Source organism: Passer domesticus, chromosome 5 (assembly GCF_036417665.1).
Source record: "Passer domesticus isolate bPasDom1 chromosome 5, bPasDom1.hap1, whole genome shotgun sequence".
In the NCBI taxonomy this organism is placed as follows: Eukaryota; Metazoa; Chordata; class Aves; order Passeriformes; family Passeridae; genus Passer; species Passer domesticus.
The window spans coordinates 44,593,457-44,613,146 of NC_087478.1; the positions used below are offsets into that span (position 1 = coordinate 44,593,457).

A 19,690-nucleotide genomic window follows, 5' to 3' on the forward strand; every position below is an offset into this window, starting at 1 on the left:
GGATCAAGCAAAAGACCCAGGGTAAGGCTGCTGTCCTAATTCTGGCACATTAATCACACTGATTGGTCTATATGGCACAACACTGCATTGGATCTCACACCTGAGAATGTTTAAAAAATCTGTTATAGAGGGAAATATTTCTAAAGTATTTCTGATCTTTAACATCTTTATAGTTAAAATGACTGCCATTCAGTCCTCTCTACCTTCAGCTATTGAAATCAGTTGCAAACAGAAGACAAATCATGCTAGCCAAGATCTGATACACTTGGGAATTTTAACTGGAAATATCAACCCCTCACAATATATAGGGCAATTCAGAAGCAGAATAAAATTAGATTTAAGAAAATTTAAAAGAAGAATTATTTCTCCTTTGCACACTACTGAACACAGTATTCTTTGAAAAGCACCAAAATAGTACTGCAGTCCTTAAAAAAAATTATGTAATAAATTCTGCAGCTTTATTTCTTTGAAAAAGGGGATATTTATTTATGATTTTTATTACTGCAAATTGCTTCAGAACTATTAGTTTGCAACATTAACACAATTATGTTCTTGTTTGCTTTCATGTATCATCACCTTCAAGTATTTTGTACTGACCTTCAATCAACACAATCTGTTTCAAAATGCCTTAAGCTAAAACTATGAGAGGTAGGTTTTGTGGGCAGAAAATGCAAGTATTTGAAACAAACAATTTATTTCAGCTCAAGTATCACAAATATTGTCTACAAAATGAAATACCCATAATGAAATTGTTTACAGCACCTATCTTTTACTACAATCAACAATTCTTGTTGTAATGAAGGATGCTATCCTAAGCCCGCATATTTCAGAGGTCAAATTCAAAATAGGCTATGTATAAAATTTCTAAATGAATATAAGCTTGATCTGAAAAAGGGTATTATTTTAAAATGGAAATCCAATTTCCTTGCTGGCTCATCAGCACTTAAAAGGTTAGGCTGGTAAAATATAATTCTTTATTCGGGTCTCTTCTAAGCTGCTGAAGGCAGAACAAGTTGTTGCCTAGGACAACAAAATATTTAGTGACTATATTTTATCTGTTTTTGTAGAGAACTTGTGGGCTGGCAGAAGAGGTTATTTTCCAGGGGTTTTAAAGGAAATAAGTAGTCTATTGTACTCCCTGGAAAGGAGATCACATTCTGAAACTTGAAATATGAACCTTCTGATAGAACACCAAGATTTTAGACAGAAAATCAAATGATAAAGCAATTTATTTGTTCCCTGAATGGAGAGAGATTTTGTTAGGACACTTCAGAGACAGTACTCTCTCTGGCAATAGGTAGAGCGGGTTGCTTTATAATGCAAGATAATTTTTTTAATAAATCAACCATTTGTGCTACCTTGTGTGTTACAGGACAAGAAAATGATCCTGTAGATGGAACACAATAGGTGCTAAAATTGCTCAGCTTTGATTATTAGTGCTAAAAATGACTGCCAATCACTACCTGATTATAATTTGTTTTGAAGAGAGTGTGGGGGAAGAGAAGGAACGAAATAAAAGAGAAAAATAGAGGGGGGGAAGTTCTGATTAAAAAAAATTCTAAAGCAAATGTTTGCCTCAGAAAGGAGGGAAAAGCAATTGCTATCTGCAAATTTCAATGGCTAGATTTACAAATCAAACATGGTGGTTTTAATCTCACTTTTAAATCACCAAACAGTATTTTTTTTTGTTATTGCCATAAGGTAAGGAAATAACAGAATCAGGAAAATTACTTCAAAGTATTTATATAATGTCTTCTATTTAAATAACCTGTGTACAAAATGACATCTGGTGGATTAGAAAGAAATCATTATGCTACCAAAAGAATAAATATCATGACATTGTTCACAGTGCAGCAGCTCCTTCCTTCCTTCCTTCCTTCCTTCCTTCCTTCCTTCCTTCCTTCCTTCCTTCCTTCCTTCCTTCCTTCCTTCCTTCCTTCCTTCCTTCCTTCCTTCCTTCCTTCCTTCCTTCCTTCCTTCCTTCCTTCCTTCCTTCCTTCCTTCCTTCCTTCCTTCCTTCCTTCCTTCCTTCCTTCCTTCCTTCCTTCCTTCCTTCCTTCCTTCCTTCCTTCCTTCCTTCCTTCCTTCCTTCCTTCCTTCCTTCCTTCCTTCCTTCCTTCCTTCCTTCCTTCCTTCCTTCCTTCCTTCCTTCCTTCCTTCCTTCCTTCCTTCCTTCCTTCCTTCCTTCCCTCCCTCCCTCCCTCCCTCCCTCCCTCCCTCCCCCTACTGCTCTCAAGTCTAAGCACTGCCATGATCCAGAGTGGGAGTGGGAAGAGATAAACACAAGATGTTTAAAGGAATTGCCATGCTTTATGTCATCTCAAGCTCTTTTGCAAGTAACAGTATAGAGGAAAGAGAATGATGTATTTGAAAAGTATTTTCTTTAGTGTGAGGAACAGATGGAAGCTTGCACATCAAATCACTCCCAGGCTCTAAGATCACCACCTATACAAAACATTACATGCAGAAACTGTATGGAAGAGTTAAACATGTTACGATGTTAAAATACTGGCACATGGATTTGTTGAGGATACAGCACTTCCAATGAGATTTCTAGAGACAGCCACTGCAATAATATAACATAACAACAGTTTCTAAATTATAAGTAACATCCACAGTAATTTAGGAACTGAATGATGGAGATATTATCAGCATTCAAAACAGAAAGAGTCTGACTGCAGAAAAAATAATTTTCAAATGCAAGATCCAAAGGAACAAATTTAGTACATGATTGTAATTGGTACATATTTAATTACTGCAAAAGAAACAGATATGCATTATTAAAACTACTTTGAGACCTCTGTGGGTGCCCTGGATGAAGGAAATCTACATAACTCCAGTATACGGAAAAAAATGCTATTTGTATAATATTGCATGGCTTTTTCGGTACATTTAATGGACCTACTGATCCAGTGTCAAAGGTAAACAGAGTAACTTAGAGTGTTATCCTTTGTATTTGCAACCAGAGTGGTTAGCAGATATGAATGTAATCCAATTTATAGCACTGTCCTACTAATGCAGGAGCAACTGAACAAATCCATCTACATCTTACCTGAAGAAGTAATACATCATGATGAAAGCTGTTCAGTTCCATACTCATCTTTTTGATATGAAAAACACCAACAACTCTTCTGTTGTCAAAACAATGCTTAATATTTGGTCCTATATAATTAATTATATTAATTATCCTAATTAATATAATTAGGATAGCTTTGAAAATTAAGCCAAAGAATTTGAATGGATATTTCCTTCATATTTCCTCAAACAAACCAAGATTGTCCATTAGCCATTTCAAAATTGTAGTTATTTAATAAAAAACCCACCATAAATGTAGTAGAAAAGGTTTTCCTGAATGTATTCATGCATCTTATACAGAGGTTACTACTCTACTACTGAGTGAGAAGACCCAAAGTTCAGTCTGCCTGGCAGAGAATTTTAAAGATTCACATTAAAATTTCAAAGGCTAGAAATATCTGTTCCTTAGTAAAAGAGTTCCTTTGTTTTTTCGGGATGTCAGACATTCTCAAGAATTTTATGCTACCTAGCAACTTTGAAACAGCAGACACCTGGTTTTGCACCGGTACATCAATACCATTGCGTCTAAAGAAGTATTGGCTCACACAAATTAACTCCAAGAACTTAATCAAGTACCCTAGTAAAATGGTTCCAAATGTTTGTAAAGAGTGAACAAAGAAAAAGTCTTACAGACAACTCTCTACACTCTGCAACTCTAGAAAATATTTTTAATAACAAAATACCTAATAACTTAAGATCCCACAGCATATTGCTAGTGCAGCTTCATGGTCTTGAAAGCTTTTCTGACCAACAAAATTGTTGGTGCCATTTTAGAAAGCAGCTGCAGGAAGAGCTATGGATATCTTTATCAATCAGCAGTATCTCTGGGAGATCAGAAAAGGACTGTGGCTCTAAACAATTTTTTCAGTGATATGAAAACTAGCAGAAGGCTCTGAAGCAGAGGAAAAGGAACAGGAATTGTAATTCTGGAGTTGGGATGTCTCAGAGTACATTTTGTTCCTCTCCCAGAACTGTCTCTGGCAGAGTGGCACACTCAGGAAATTAAGTAACAACAAAAGTAGAAGAGTCACAGAGTAATTTTTCAAACACAATATGAAGGACAGCCCTCCCAAGAAAAAGAAATCTTTTCATGCGAGATAGCATGGGAAATTGTCAAGTGTGCCCTGTACAAAATCCATCCATTTGGTGTGTACTACCCAAACTGTGGAGCTACTATCTGCTTTGCTGGAGTAGATGAAGAGGCTGCTAAGTGAGACATTAACCTGATCAAGGTATCTGAATGCAGTAAGTGCAGTATGTTTAAGTTCTTTAAGCACAGACTATATGGCATAGATATTGTAGGTGTATTAGTCACCTAAGGCCTCATGAGAGCTCTGAGCTCTAAGCTCAACACAGTGGCTTCCATAACTTAGATCTACAGGCTCAAGCTAGAAATGCATAAAGAAATTGACTTTGAAATTAGACATGTATCACTGCCACTCTGTGACTGCAGCAGAGCTGCAAAGAGAAGGACCAGAAAGATACAGAAGAAGGATTTCTGGATGTCTGAAATTACTAAATGATGTAAGACTCTTTGGTTTGCAAATGAGACCATTGACAGGACAAATTATAGAAGTGTGTAAAATGAACCATAACACAGAAAAGATAAATAGAGAAGGAATTCAAAGATGAATTTGATGTGCTACTAGCAACAATGTGTAACTTTTCCCTTAAAAACTTGTTATCTGAGGACTGGAAAGTGAGAAAATTGATGTCAGTTTTTGAGAATAGTTTCATGGAAGATCCATGGTAATACTGGCCCCTACACCTATCCCAGGTGAAATACTGGGAATTAAAAAATGCATACTAGTAATTCACACATGCATAAAGACCAAGAAGAGTTGAAGTGACTGCATGTAAGGATGCCTCCTATCAGGAACCCACTGGTTATCCTTGAAGCAGTCAGAATCACACAGTGAAGGTTAACAATTTTCTCGATCTGCTTGTTTGCCTGAACTTCTAAAACCTTTTGATGAAGCCACTCTTAAAACCCTTGTACAAAAAATACCCCAAAGGCCACAAAACAGCAGTCATGACATTAAGCCAGAAGAAGAGGTTCTTTCACAGAGAAATGGATGTTGAAACTAGGAAACTGCAGGAGAAATCACACTTTTCAAGGTGGAAGAAGGTTTCTAGTGAATTCCTCAAGAGATCTGTGAATGAACCTCAGCAGCTCAATATATTTATTCATTCTATAGGCAAGAAGACTAGCAGTAAGATCACAAAATTTGATGATGATAAGAACTTATTCAAGGTAAAAGGTCAAGTACCAGTTGGGCCCAATTTCAGAAGTCCTTGAACTCAAAACTGTTATTTTAAGAATGCTATGCAAATAATTCATAATATGCTTGCTCATAATATACTTGCTATGTAGCCTTCCCTAGTCGTCGTTTATAGTGATTTTTATAGACACCACAGTGGGTTACATAGACCTACTCACCTGCTTCACTACGGCTGCTGTTAGGCCCTTTCATTCCTACAGTAAAAATATCATGGGCTTCAATAATAATGTACCTACTTTAAATAAAACTAAAGAGTCACTTTTCCACACAGTAGATAATTCAATTTAATTGTGGGATCACTCAGCAGTGATCTTGTGAAACGTCCAAAGTATTTAGCTATAAATTAATGGAAGACAGTCCATTGGTGACTAATTTCTCTCTCTGATATTATTTGCTCTGATCCTGAACAGCAGCCATCAAATCCTAAGAGAAACCAGGACTGCAATTTGGGAGAGATTTTCAAGGACACTTCCCAAAAAGTTCAAAATCTGGACAGTAATTGAACCATAGCATAAAGATTATTTTTACAGAAGAAAAAGACTGAATCATCCATGTGAAAGAAGTATGTATGAGAAAAGAAGCTCAGAGTGCAAGATGAACTAATTGAGAAGAAATGTAAACCAGGCCACTTCCATGTAACCCTCCTCCCAGGAGTTCAACTATCTGTCATTCCAGACCTACTTTCAGTACAGCGCAGCTGTGCAACTGTTCTCAGTTTCCTTCTGAGAAAATTGCTAGGGCGTGAGAGGGAGCTGTGAGAGGGTGCACAGGCTGGAAGCACTTGAGATAAGAAAGGTAAAGTTGCAGACATAAGATTGTTGAGACAGGGAAAACTGGCACCTCAAGGATTCAAGGAACAACACTCACATGAAGGGACATAAAATCCTAATGAGAAAAAAGAAAGGGAAATCAGAAGATAGCCGCTCAGCACTACCACAGATCAGGCTGTTCCAGTGAGCCCCAGAGGCCAGCTCTCCCCTTACCTGAGTGATGACTACTTGCCCATTATACTGAGTGACTCATTTGGTGGGGGTTGATTTAATGCCTAGTTCATTAGTCCTACAAAGTATTGTGTGTTACACGACAAATAATCTGCTTTGTGCTTTTAAGGTGTTTATATCTCGCCTGAAGAATCTCTATGGTAAAAGTTCCCTGAAGAGAGAAAGTCCCACAGGGGGAGGGTTACATAAGTAATCCAGAATAACAGACAAGGATAATATGATTAGTCATATAGAAAAGCATTTATACTTCAAAGCACAGGTGCACAGGTGGGTTAGGGGATTATAGAACATGCTGGACCTTTTTTCAGCAGATGATATGTATTTCAGAAAAGTTCCTCATGGCTACAGCATTGAATAAATTATATCTGAATCAGGATACAGAATCTGATCTCCCTAATGAGCCAAGAAACCTGGGAGACAAAAGCAGAAGTGTTGGGAAAGCCTAATCTAGGAGAAGGCATTCTGAATACTTACAATCCCAGGATAAGAAAATTAGAACAATGCTTCCCAGAAAGCCCATCACAGAAGGAAATGGTTCTGGGAAAATTCTAAATTATCTAAATGAAAAATTAGTTAGTGAAAAGAAATCTAAATTTCAAAGTCTGACTTGTTGAAGTAGGACTGAGAATGCTGGTGGGAGCTTACAAGAAACACAAGTGAGTAACTTTTATAATTATTCTTCTGATCCAAATGCTTTTAGAAATTGCTGCTTGATTGCATTCGAAGAATCACATGCTCTATATACACATAAAAGTTTGAAAGAAACTAGCATGTAAGTCAGAGATGACATTACCTTGCCAGAATAATTTGAAATAAATTTTAGGAAGATGAATATTAAATTTGTTTTTCATGCCTGAGAGCTGGCTGGGGAACCAGAAAAGCTGAGAGAAGATGGCCTTTCCCACCAGTGCCTCAGGACATTCTCCCACTTGGTGCTCTCACAGTGGTTTTAAATGTGCTTACCTAGACGATAATTTACAAGAATAATAAAATGTGTTGGAAATAAAGTAAGGACTGTTCTTTTCAGGAAGACAAGAAGACTCAAAGTTCTGATCATTTCAGTGTCCTATGGGAATAAAGGATAAATCATGAAGGATAACTTTAATCACAGAATCATTTAAGTTGGGAAAGACCTTGAAGTTAATTGAATTCCACTATAAAACTAATGCTGTCAGGTCCCACTAAACCATATCTCTAAGTGCCACACCTACATGTCTTTGAAATATCCCCAGGGTTGGTGACTCAACCCTGGTGACTCCCCTGGGCAGCCTGTGCCAGTGCTTGACAACTCTTTCTTTTCAGTGAAACATTTTTTCCCAATATTCAATATGAGCCTTGAGGCCATCTCCTCTTATCCTATTGTTTGTCACTTTGGAGAAGAGACTGACCTCCACCTTGCTACAGCCTCCTTTCAGGTAGGTGTAGAGTGAAAAGGTCTCCCCTGAGCCTCCTTTCCTCCAGGCTGAGCAACCCCAGCCCCCTCAGCCGCCCTTCACGGGATGTGTGCTCCAGATCCTTCACCGACTTTGGGATATGCCCTTTTGGGATATGCTCCAGTGCCTCAACCTCCTTCTTGTAGTGAGGGATCCAAACAGAAAATATTATAGATATTATCTATAGCACCAAACCTGTTTCTACCCCTCCAGGACCCATGGTTGATTTCCCAATAGCTAAATGGAAAGAAGCACCAAATATGAACAAAGGGATTCCTTGAAGCAAATTAGGTATGGCTTTCATGTCAAATTCAGTGGCTGAAACTGTTGAAAAAGCTGAAATGAAGAAGTTACCATTTCTGTAGCCCTTGATACATTTTTATTGCATATTAGGCATAACTTTAATTTAAATTTCTTGTTTTATCTACAACTTAAGCATCCAGAGACTCCAAATCAAGGGTATTCTGAATTCTTTTTAGGATTCTGAGTCTGTTTCTTTTTCTTGTTTTCCAAGTGGCTGTATTTTGACCTACTCAAGAGAAGAGTCCTGTTCCTGAGTTAGTGGCTTTGACCTTTATGCATTCTTTTATGAAAAACTTTCTGCAATAAGCTTTTCTTTGCCATCAACTGAAGAAGTGAGACCTTTGAAATCAATTTCAGACAGCAGGCCTGCTGGTTAGAGCTAAGTATCTCGTTCTGACAGACTGCACAACGCTTCAAACCAATTTCTTGTCCATTTCTAAAAGATTCCCTTCAAATGAAAAAACCCAGTAATAGTAAATACCTTTCTAAGCTATAGATTTTCTCAGTGAACATAATATCATTACACTGAGCTCCTGCTGATTGGGTGGAATCAAATATGGCGGGACTGAACCAGTAATTCTTATAAGGCAAAACTTTTATTAACTCTGCTCTTGAACAATATAATTCAAACCTATCAGGTGGAAAAATATTTCTCTTTATAGATTCCTATATCTATAGAAGTACTTATACAACTATTAAACAGTTGCTTGCAACTCATGGCAAAATGGGTGTTTTCCCAAGAAGTACAGACCTTCAAATTGAACGTAATGTTAGGCTTTAAAGTTAGAGGGATATAAGGGATTGGTTTATATAAGTTTTACAGAAGTGTATTCCTGTTAACTTCAGTGCAGGTACTCCCCTTTTCATCAGTTTAAGCATGTTTGGAATCAAACCACAAACCTTTAATGACGTTTTAATGATCCACTTGGGGGAGCTAAAGGGTAATTTGTTTGCAAATTGATTGTGGCAAAACGGGATGCAAAATTACAGAAAACAGTAAGAGCAGAATCTTCTACTTTTTTCAACTCAGTGCTGATTGATGACCTATATTAGCTTCTGAGACAAAGGGTCCCCAGTTCTTATTAAAATTCCAGCAATTTAGAGAAAAAAGAATCCCAGTTATGACTAGCTTAGCAGCAGACATTCGTAATGTATCAATCATATCCTGACTTCCAATTATGTACCTGCAAGACACATTAAATGAGACAAAACACACAAGGCAGAGTTTGGCCCTTACACTACATTTTTCTGCTAGTTAACATCAACCGTGGCAGCAAGAAAAGAAATTCTAATGTTCAATGATTTTGTCTTTCAACTAAGATGAAATAACTCCTTTTATGTTTTTCTTTCTTTTGTTTAGATGCTGGCTTGCAGAAGTTACTGTGCTGCAACAGGGCTTTACACCATAGTTATGTTCTTTATTTCTCCAGCCTGGGACACAGTGGGAACTGCTTCCTAGCATACAGCTACACCAGCTGCTTTATTTTATGCTTGATTGACTGTGGTTACTGGTAGCCCTTGGACTGCTCTGGGACTTCAGCACTAATCAGAGGCAGAGATGCAGCATCTCCTATACCTGAAGGAAGAGCAGAGCCTTTTGTCTGTGAAGAATCAATAACATATGATATCAGGCTTCTCTCCATGTAGAGGTTGCCCTAAAAGTTAATATAAACTGACATTACAGTTAATTTCAGAACTTACAGCAACGCTACAGTCCTCAGTGCTTTATAAGAGAAAACAACTCACTTTCAGACACATAACTCACATGAAAATTCTTCTGGCAGAGCTTTACTGTCAATGTCTTCACTGTAACATTACAAACTTCACTATAACAGCACAAATTTCCTCTCATTCCAAATTACCCAGCACTGCAGTCCACATTAAAGTTTATGGTTGCCCCATGTGGACATCTAATTAAACTGAGTCATGTAAATGAAGTTTCAAGCAAAAGTGATAATTAAATAAAAAACTGTGTTATTTTAGAATGACTTACTAACTATAAGGTTTCCTTATTTTAGGCATAATTGAGCTGGAGCTGTGTGCTTTGTAGCTACAAACTCCCAAAATATATTTTTTAAATGTCATTCTGCCTCCTGAAGGCAAACACAATCATGCTGATTGAATACCATGCTAAAGACAATGGCAAAGTAAATGGAAGCAAAGGGTACAGCCAACCCAGGCACAGGCATGAAAGGTGTAGTCATTAAGAGCATTTGATGGCTGTATTTGTGGTGCAAATTGCTTTTCTGCATTCTCCTTGATGTACAAGGACATGTACTATATATTTGGGAGGAACTACTGCTATAAATTAATCAACTTACATTAATTAATTCAATCTCCCATATTTTTTTCACAAGGTCCATCGATGTATAGCCATTAATTAGAAAGGATTTGGTATAGTCACCCAGTTCAATGGAATCCAGCCATTCAGCTACAGAGGAGGGGTTGTAACCATCGTGACCGATCTGCTTCATCTGAAAAACAAGGATGAGCAAAATTACTGGTGATACCCATTAAACATCTTTCCAAACAGGAGTTACATGGTATTTTCTTTGGGTCAGTTATCTTCTTCTCTGAGCAGCAGTCTTTAATGGTTAGTACAACATGAAACAATTTGGTGTTTAAGCAGTAATAGAACTTAGTTTTTGATGCATCTTTTTCTTATGGAATCTTGCCTTTTACACTAGAGACTGTAGCTGGAGTTCAATTCTTTCTAGACATCAGAGAATACATAAGTGGGAGAAGGAAAAAGGGTAAAAGAAACATTAATATTCTTACTGCCCAAAAATGTCAGATTTTCACCTCAGATTTCATAGAAGGGGAAGAAATTAGACTGAGAAATGGTTCTTTTGGTATCATACTGCAAATGAAATATATGGTCTTGGTTGTATTACTCCTAATTTATCTTTCCTACCAAGCTATAAGTTATTTTATAACAGCTGAACCTGCACTATATTCTTCCATCCCCAGGGAAGGTTTAAAAAAAGTCTCTTTCCTGCTCACCTGCTCACATTTTTCATGGCATGGGAATTTAACAGGTTTTAGATTTCTCACTGTCTGTTAAGTTGCCTGAGATTGGACAAGTGATTCAGATATTATTGAATAATATAATGTACACAGAAGTGCACCACTTGCATCTATATAGAAACACAGCCACCTAATGTCATAAATCTTGTTCTCATAAAAAACTAAGAAATATCACTGGCAACTAATTTTTCTGAATTTTGTTAAGCTGCCAGGAAGTAAAAGCTGCAATTTCTCTTTCACAACTTCCTCTTAGTGACACAAGGGAAGACTTTCAAGACAGTCATTAAAGCCATTAAAGATAAAACTTATAAAGACTTTACCTATGCAGTTTGTTACACCAAACTGTTATAATGAATTTTAAAGTAGTCTACAATAATGGCAAACATAAAAGTAGAATTAGGTGGAAAAAATTACGAAATAGCCCCAATTTTTAACAGTATTCTGCACATATTGTGTCTCTATGGAAATGTAACTTTTGCTAACTTGATAATACACTGAACCGGTAAATTTTTAAGAAGCTTTAGAGGGTTAGAAATCATGGGTTTTGCATAGGTTCTCCTGACTGTGGAGGGGTGACTGCAAATAGTAAAAGCCACTTTCCCAATTTTGCCTATTAATATACATTTCTACTTTATGAGAAACAATGGAAGTGTGACAGAAACATAATGTTTTGAGCTTAAACTCTCATTTCACATTGCAGTGTGCCTGAATCACTCCTCTCTGGCATACTGATTTTAAAAAGGGTATGCTTAAATAGACACTTGTAAAGTAAGAACCCGATGAATGGAAGAAGAAAAATCAAGTATAGAGAAGACATGAAGACAGGGAACAGGCCCACAGGGAACACATGAGTTTCAGAAAATATAAGATATTTTTGTTTCCTTTCTCTAACAAAGAAAATTGAAGAACCATGAAAACAATTTTCAACCTATACAGATAGGGCATGTTATGCAAATTATTTCTCGTGTTTCTTATTATTTGATCTTTATATTTAATAGATTCTGATTTACAAATTTTTTTTGGTATCCTGATTTGAAAAAACCTACGCCGCTTGGTCCATACTTTTGCTAACCCATCAGCCTCTAAGAAAAATAAACACAACATGGCAAGTTTCTAAATTCTCAATTCCCACTGGAGATCTCCATCAAAATAATTGTTAAAATTGATATTCCTCTACTACAACAGAGTTGCAAAGGGCTGCAGGCAAGTAAACACAGGCGAACAATACAACAAACAAGAGGCTGAGAACAACTGAAATGGATGTAACAATTTCACTCTTTGGATTTGGTGCCAATAGACAAAACTGTTATTGGGTCACTCAATAGCCTACATGAAAATACTCTGGTCTATTATAGGGCAGCAGCTGATTCTGCAAGCTTTTTCCCTCTCCCAGATTTTTGTCTGCTAGCATTCAAGGTCATGCTGCAGGTAGTACAGCTGCTTAGCCTTGGATCAGATCTGTGTGAGGAAGAGCAGTGAGAAGCCTGGCCAGGGCTTTAGCCAGACCCCACTGGCTAAACTCAGGTCCATGTCCTGACACTTGCCTGAGCTATGCTGTAGGTATGCCTGTGCCCAGCCCACATTTGTTCATCTTCAACCACTGACACTCTCCAAGGTGACCTTGTCCCGTCCTCATCGGTCCTGTCGATTTGCCCTGGGATGTGGCTGCTCACTGACACTGCAACTGTCCCTGCCCCTTGTCCCAGTGCTCCTTGCCCACCTGCCCTGGCAGGACAGTTACTCCTATCACCAAAAATGAATCTCAGAACTAGAATATTTACTATTGGTTTCAGCACAAAAGCATTATTTTGTTTTGTCATGAACAGAGAACCACTCTCTTATCTAAAACAGGCTTTCTAAAATGCATCTAAAATGAAAATTAATAAAATTTCAGTATCTGTCCTCTTGTATGGAAAATCTCTTTCTGTTTTGTAATAATACCAACTCTATTAACTGTCATTCATAGTTACCTGAATATTTTCCTTTCAAATACTTACTGACAGACCTATTGGTTATCTATATGTGACCGTATCATTAATAGTATCTGCTTTTCATATAAAATGTTATTGAGATTTTAAATACAACCACTTTGAAACATCTGTCTGGAAGTGCTGCCCCTTTACTTTGTCAGAGATTCAGTTTATTGCATCTTACCCCAATCTTCATTAACAGGTCATGACTCTTTATCTTTTCTTCTATACTGCACTATTATCTTGGACTCCTCTCACAGATAATTTAAACCCTGTAGGCTTCCTTGCTGATTGATATTTCTTGAAAGAAAAACTCCCTCCTACCTACTGAGTGTATTTCCATGCATCTTTCAATCATTTTGCACCAGCTACAACACAAGCACCAGTGGTGTCAAGCATCCAAGGTGCACACTGTTTGACTCAGATCAATGTAGAATCTCTGAGCTGCAAGTCATGACAGTGTTTCAAACAATAACTGCTCATAAATAGGGGCACTATTGTTCTTCCACAGACACTACTACCAGTTCATTCAGCTGTTTAGAGAGCAATACCAATGTCAGCTTTTTCACTGAAGAAGATTTTCATGTGCCAACTGTGGAAAAGGCTAGGAATTGAAGCCCAAAGGATTTAGAGAAAAAGAAATTTTTAAGAAAATATGATTCAAAAAAGTATGGCAGAAGATACAAACCATATGAGATTTCTCTCTTAGGTCCTATTGATATATCATCAGTATCACTTCCTTTGAAATGAATAGAAAGCAGAAGCCAGAAAGAGCTGTTTCTCATAATAAAATAGTAATGTCAAGTAGAGTCCTAATGGATTGAGAAACCCCTCACAAGAGACTGTCTGCACAACAGACTTTTAAAACAGTATATCACTGCTGTGTCAATAGAGCATTTTACATTAGGATAAAAGGCACTTGAGTTTTTTTTGTCTCTGAAAGGTGGCCAAATAAACATAAATAGAGCTTCAAAGGAATCACATATGCACTAGAAAAATCAAGGTAAATTCAGTAGCATGGACTGTTACCAATTTTCTCTGATCTTCATGGAGAGATAGAGAATAACACTATGCTCTCCATAAGTAGTATCACTATCTGGTGGAGCTTAGTGTGTGTATCGAAATCAAGATTTTTATGTGCAGTAAAATGAGGATGAGATTACTTGACTTTCACTGTTTTTTAAATGGCGACTATGATTACTGTGAATTTATGCTTGTGTTAGTTTGGAAGAAGGATCTTTTTAGCTAGTATATAATGCTTTCTTTTACACTACTGGCCCATTCAAGAGCTATAAGCAGCATTTTTGGGAACTTATATGAAACTATCAGCTACCTAGCTAAGAAATTTTAGGTGGTTGTATACCAGTTCTTTTTTGTTTCCTGTCTTTGTCAACTGTATGTTATGTATTATGTACTTCACAAATGTGGTCAGTTGGAGTCATGTTGTTGAAAGAGGAGATCATTTCTCCTGTGGAGTGTTGAAAGAAAAGGCTCAGAAAAGTGACCCTTCTGAAGCCCAGAGAGCCTGGCTGGAACAGGGACACCACAAGGAGCTGGTGCCTGCAGCGCCCAGGCAGAAATTGAGCCTGCAGTCAGGGGCAGAGGGGCAGCTCTCACAGGAGATGGGCACAAATGACAAAGGACGTGAGAGGACTTTGCATATGCTGCTGGTAGAAAGGCACTGAGTGAAACAGAGTCTGCCTGCAGAGACACAGCAGGTGAGGAAGAACTGCATATACACTTTTTGGGTTTCTATACCATCTAGCCTGTTACATATTTTGAAAGTTAACTATTCAAGCTTGTGTTCTATTAATATTAGACTTTTCTTTCCACTAATCAAAAGCCTTCTGTCTTCTTGTGGAGCTTGGTAGAAAAAGAGAGTACAGGCAAATTCACTCACAGCAGTGCCTGATACAGGATCTTGCCTCAGTGGAAGGTCCAGAATACCCCTAAATGAGTTCAGTGTTTCCTAACTAAGATTGTCAGAATTGCAGTAACCATCCATTCTATGGCTTTTTTCAGTTGGAATGTGTCTTCCAAATTTAAAGGAAAAGAGATGCCCACCTGGGGGCTTTTGTGGGTTGTTTTTCTTCTTTTTTTTCCTGGAGAAATGTAAACAGTTCCACATCCAGAAGAATGAAGAAACCTTCCAGTTCTCAGTTTTTTATCAGATACAATATGTGGGACAAGGGAAAAACAGCTGTCATTCAGTGATAATGTATGCAACAGTTTGGACATATCCATTGCATAAAATGTAATCTTAAGAAGATCTAAAGATGAAATTTGTGGACAAAGTGGAAGCTATGACCTTTGATCTCATGAAAAAGTTTGTCAGCTCCTTCAGGTTGTCATCCTATTCTGGTTACCAAAAAAAGTGGATAGCACTTCCTCTCATGTAGCATATTTCCTTGCCTGCTGACTATTCTCAGAGCAGCCAGTAGATATTGTGGAGCCAATCACAAATAAGAAAGTATAAAAGAAGCAGGAAAGCAGACGTCCTGTATGGCAACAGTGGCATGCAACTGTTATCTACATAATGCAGATAAATGTCAGGGTATCATCTAGAGTGGCTCTCTGGTAGGCTCAGATAAGAAGGAAAATATTTATGATACTTCCTTCATCAGTGAGTTTTGAAGCACACACCTGGAGAGGACATTTGGTCTGTGGGACCAGTCTGAAGTTGGTCTGAAGTAAACACCTGGAGCTATAGCTTGCATGTATCTAATTGCTTCTACTGATTCATTCCTATTGTGCTGCATCACTTAAATAACATAGACTACCCATTTCTATTTCAGACTTGAAAAATTCATATGTTGTATTGGATTCTAATTGCTTTTTTATGTCCTTGTGGTTAAAGGTCCTGCAAGTGGTGCAGTGAGCATGTGGGTGGCTTCCCTTCAAACCATAAAAGTAATTTCCAGAGGCATAAGAAGCAGGAAAAACAGCAGAGTGAAAATCATGTCCTTTGACTCCTCCTTTTCTTCTTCACTTCCAGCAGACCAGAAACAAGAAGTCACAGTCAGAAAGGGTCATCAACATTTTGCAGCACCTCCTAGTTTGGAAACGGTCTTAGGAATGGAAGCACTAAATGGGAGGTAATTAAACACCAGGACTGGAAGCATCTTGCTGAGCTCTGGGGTGTCTAAGCCAATAGCAATATAGCAGCAGCAAAGATCACATGATGTGATCTTTCTCTGTTACATACACAGCATAGTTAATGAGCACATGCACAGTCGTTCTGCTTTCCTAAATGCCAGACTCACTGTGCTTGCACAAGAGTGTTACATATGAGTAATAAGTCCAGCACTTTTGGAAGCAGAGCTTTGTAACACCACTCACAGACAGGATGTGCTCATAGCCTGCTCAAATCCTACTCGTCTCGTTCTGCAGAGCACCCAAGAAAAGAGGCTGGCTGCCTGTGCACCACTGCTATTCCCAAACCTGCTTTGTGCTGAGACCTCTCTGCAGGAAGGAACAAACTGCTTTAAGAATAGCTCTGAAGCCAGAAGAAAGCTGCTCTCAGCTAACATCTTTCTTCCATCTGTCAAATGAGAGCATGTGTTCCCATTATATGCTGGGAGAAGGAGCCATACATTGAGCATCCCACACAAAACCAATCCTCTTAGATAAATTCTGAGATAACCTAGGACAATTGTCATTTCAAAAAAACTCGTCTTTTTGAGGAACCCACTGAGAAGTCACTTGCACATAGGCTTGGGATGCTGAAATAGCTGGCCAATTAGGTTCTATGCAACCTAAGTGTGACTAAAATTTTATGCCGTGACTGTTACTACTTAGTCAGTTAAGCATACACTGCACACAATTATTTTCTCATTATGTTTTTTCTCAAGGTATTTGCAGCTTCAGTATCTTTTTATATGTTATCTCTTCTCAACATATCTGAATTTCCTTTCAATAAAGCTTATAAAATGCTCCTCCAAAAATGTATTGATTTCAATTTTTCATACAAAAGTCTTAAATGTAATATTAAAGTCTGCTATGAAATTTGATTTAAGACTGATGTAATGTATAAAATACTTCCATTTCAAGAATTAATTTTGCAAATGACATTTCTACCAGACTGTCTTAACTTTATATTATTAAAATAAGCCATAAAGTGCTCTAGTTAATATTAAGGTGAAACTTGAGTAATTTAAATTACATTGGTACAAGACAAGAATTAGACCTACAAACTCTAATTCAACAAAAATAAAGAGTATTTTGGAAAGAAGCATTCTGTGTCAAAGTTTTCAACCCCACCTACCTACTGGTGAACATATTATTTTTCCCTCTTATGAAATGTTCTTCACAAATACAGAATATAATGGGAAAACATTTGGGGAAATCCAGGTAAACATACCCTTTTATACCCGCATAAGAGACCACAATGATCAATTAATCTATATTTGGCCAAAATGTGGGTATTTTTCCCTATTTAAAACCACTTCAAGCTCCAGAGAATGATTCCTAATCAGGATACTGCTGTTTGATATCTAGAAATTCATCACTCTTCAGGAAGGTGGCAGTTATGAGTGAAAAATTTCAGCTACTAAATACCTATTGCATTCCCAGTCTGCAGAGATGAATATGTATCAGAACAACAAAAAGAGCTTTTAAAAAAGGTATTTTAAAACATTGATGATGGATTTCTTGCTTGATTTTTACCCTCTTAACTTATTCAGTGCTGCCCGGGGCTTTAAGGAAGTGTTGTTTGATAGCTGTTTTTTAAAGCACTTAACTTCCACCTCAAAATATGAGCTAAAAAGTATCTCAAGACAGGAAACATTATTAGTAAAACTTAAAATAACGTCACCAGCAATATCATTAATTTAAAAATGTATGGAGTCATTGAGATTTAAATTAAATGAGGAACAGAAAAGAGGTACATGTTCAAAACAAACAAACTAACAGAATTTTTGTCTAATGAGATTCAAATTAGTGAGACTCCAATTACAGTTCGAGGTCTTAATATATTTAGATGGCATGCACTATTTTGAATGCAGGGTGACAGAGCTGAACTTATTAACACACAAATAGATATGCAGCAATGTTTAATGGTTTGTTGCAGGATGTGAAAGTGTTTTATGTATTTAGCAAGCTGTTGTGAATACAACAAGGGTGTGTTACATTAGATAAAACTTCCCAGTATCCTAATATTTGGGATCTTAACCTGCCTTCAAAAGAACTCAGTTTATATAGGAAATGATGTGTTTTTACTGTGTAAGCTCTCTTGCATTGCTGAGTCATTTACGTGGAGAAACATTATGCACAGCTTCAGCTTGCAACTGCATTTAATTTGGTGCAACATCCTTGCATCAGACAGGTTAAAAATGTGGTCCTTAGGGACTGCCTTTTTAGCGCAACAGGAAAGAAGCTAAAAACTGTCTCACCATTATTCAGCACATGCTTCAAGCCATCCTGTGTAACTGAACTATCTTTGGTTCGGAATTCATCCAAGTAACTGCATAACCATCCTGTTCTCAACTGGTTTCAAGAGTACCTCTAAATCTTGATCCTGTCTCACATCAAGCATATGTTAGAAGGACTGAAGTTGTAGTTTTATAACAGAATCTACTTTCAGCATTAGTAAACTCTCCAAAAGCAGACAATATTAGCAATGTTTTTATAAACACCAGCAGATAGTGCAGATAGCACTAACATGATGATATATTAACAGTAATTTTGAAGAATGTTATCAATACCACATAAAAGCTGATCTCCCTAAGAAGCATGAGAAACAGTATAAAGATATCATCAGCTACAAGCTCAGCTAAAGGTTACAAAATTTTTGTTTGAATGATAGTATTCCTGAAAAATTAATAAATTCATACATAAACCTTTAATATCTTTTTTAATTCATCAAATGCTAGTTTTAATACCCTATTTCTTGTACCATTTATCTCATTAGTCTAATATGGTACATGGAAAATGATTCTTTTTAATGATCTTTGGTGTTTCTGTGTGCAGACTCACATTGCAGTATATATGAATTGACTAACACCTCCAGATACAGAAATTGCTTCACAACTTCTGATTTTCCCATATAAAATAGACCTTTGTGCTCTTTTACGAGTCATCCATCCAGGAAAACTTGATGCATCAAAAAGCCTTTTCCAACCATGTTTGCTTCATGATCTAAACAGAGAAATCCTTTAATAACACTTGTCATTCTCCAGTATTATGAAACTTTAAGTGGATTAATCTCTATTTACCTTGATTACTTCCGACATGCTTCTACCAGAACACTCAGTGCACGGTCCACTTGATTTTATTCCTGCCTTAGTATTTTGCACGAAGTATCAGCATCACATGTGACGGCCTTCTGAGCCCTACTGGTGTCTGCTATTCATCATTCATTCTCCTTTTAAAATTTTCCAAATTAAAGTAGTAATTTTTCATGCTAGGTTCACGATCTCTTGTTTGGAATGGTAGTAGAAGCCTCCAGTGATACATTCTGGTATGCAGAATATTCTATCACCGATTTTAAAATCTAGATTTTAAATTGGCTAGTACTAAAAATGATTGGGAATACGGCTGAAAGTTTTTCTGTCTGCAGCTGAGAAGCAAAATTCCTATACATAGCAGAAAATTAAATATGC

The 19,690-nt window shown here is 37.2% G+C and overlaps 1 protein-coding gene across 11 annotated transcripts in view; it reads right to left on the minus strand.

Moving 5' to 3' along the window:
- The window catches only part of ANKS1B (ankyrin repeat and sterile alpha motif domain containing 1B), a 407,204-nt gene that overhangs the window by 143,429 nt on the left and 244,085 nt on the right, over positions 1–19,690 (minus strand). For all 11 annotated transcript variants that reach the window (XM_064419825.1, XM_064419814.1, XM_064419816.1 and 8 more), the window contains one exon: positions 10,416–10,568. In XM_064419825.1, the coding sequence (XP_064275895.1) occupies positions 10,416–10,568 (153 nt within the window). The remainder of the gene's footprint in view (positions 1–10,415; positions 10,569–19,690) is intronic.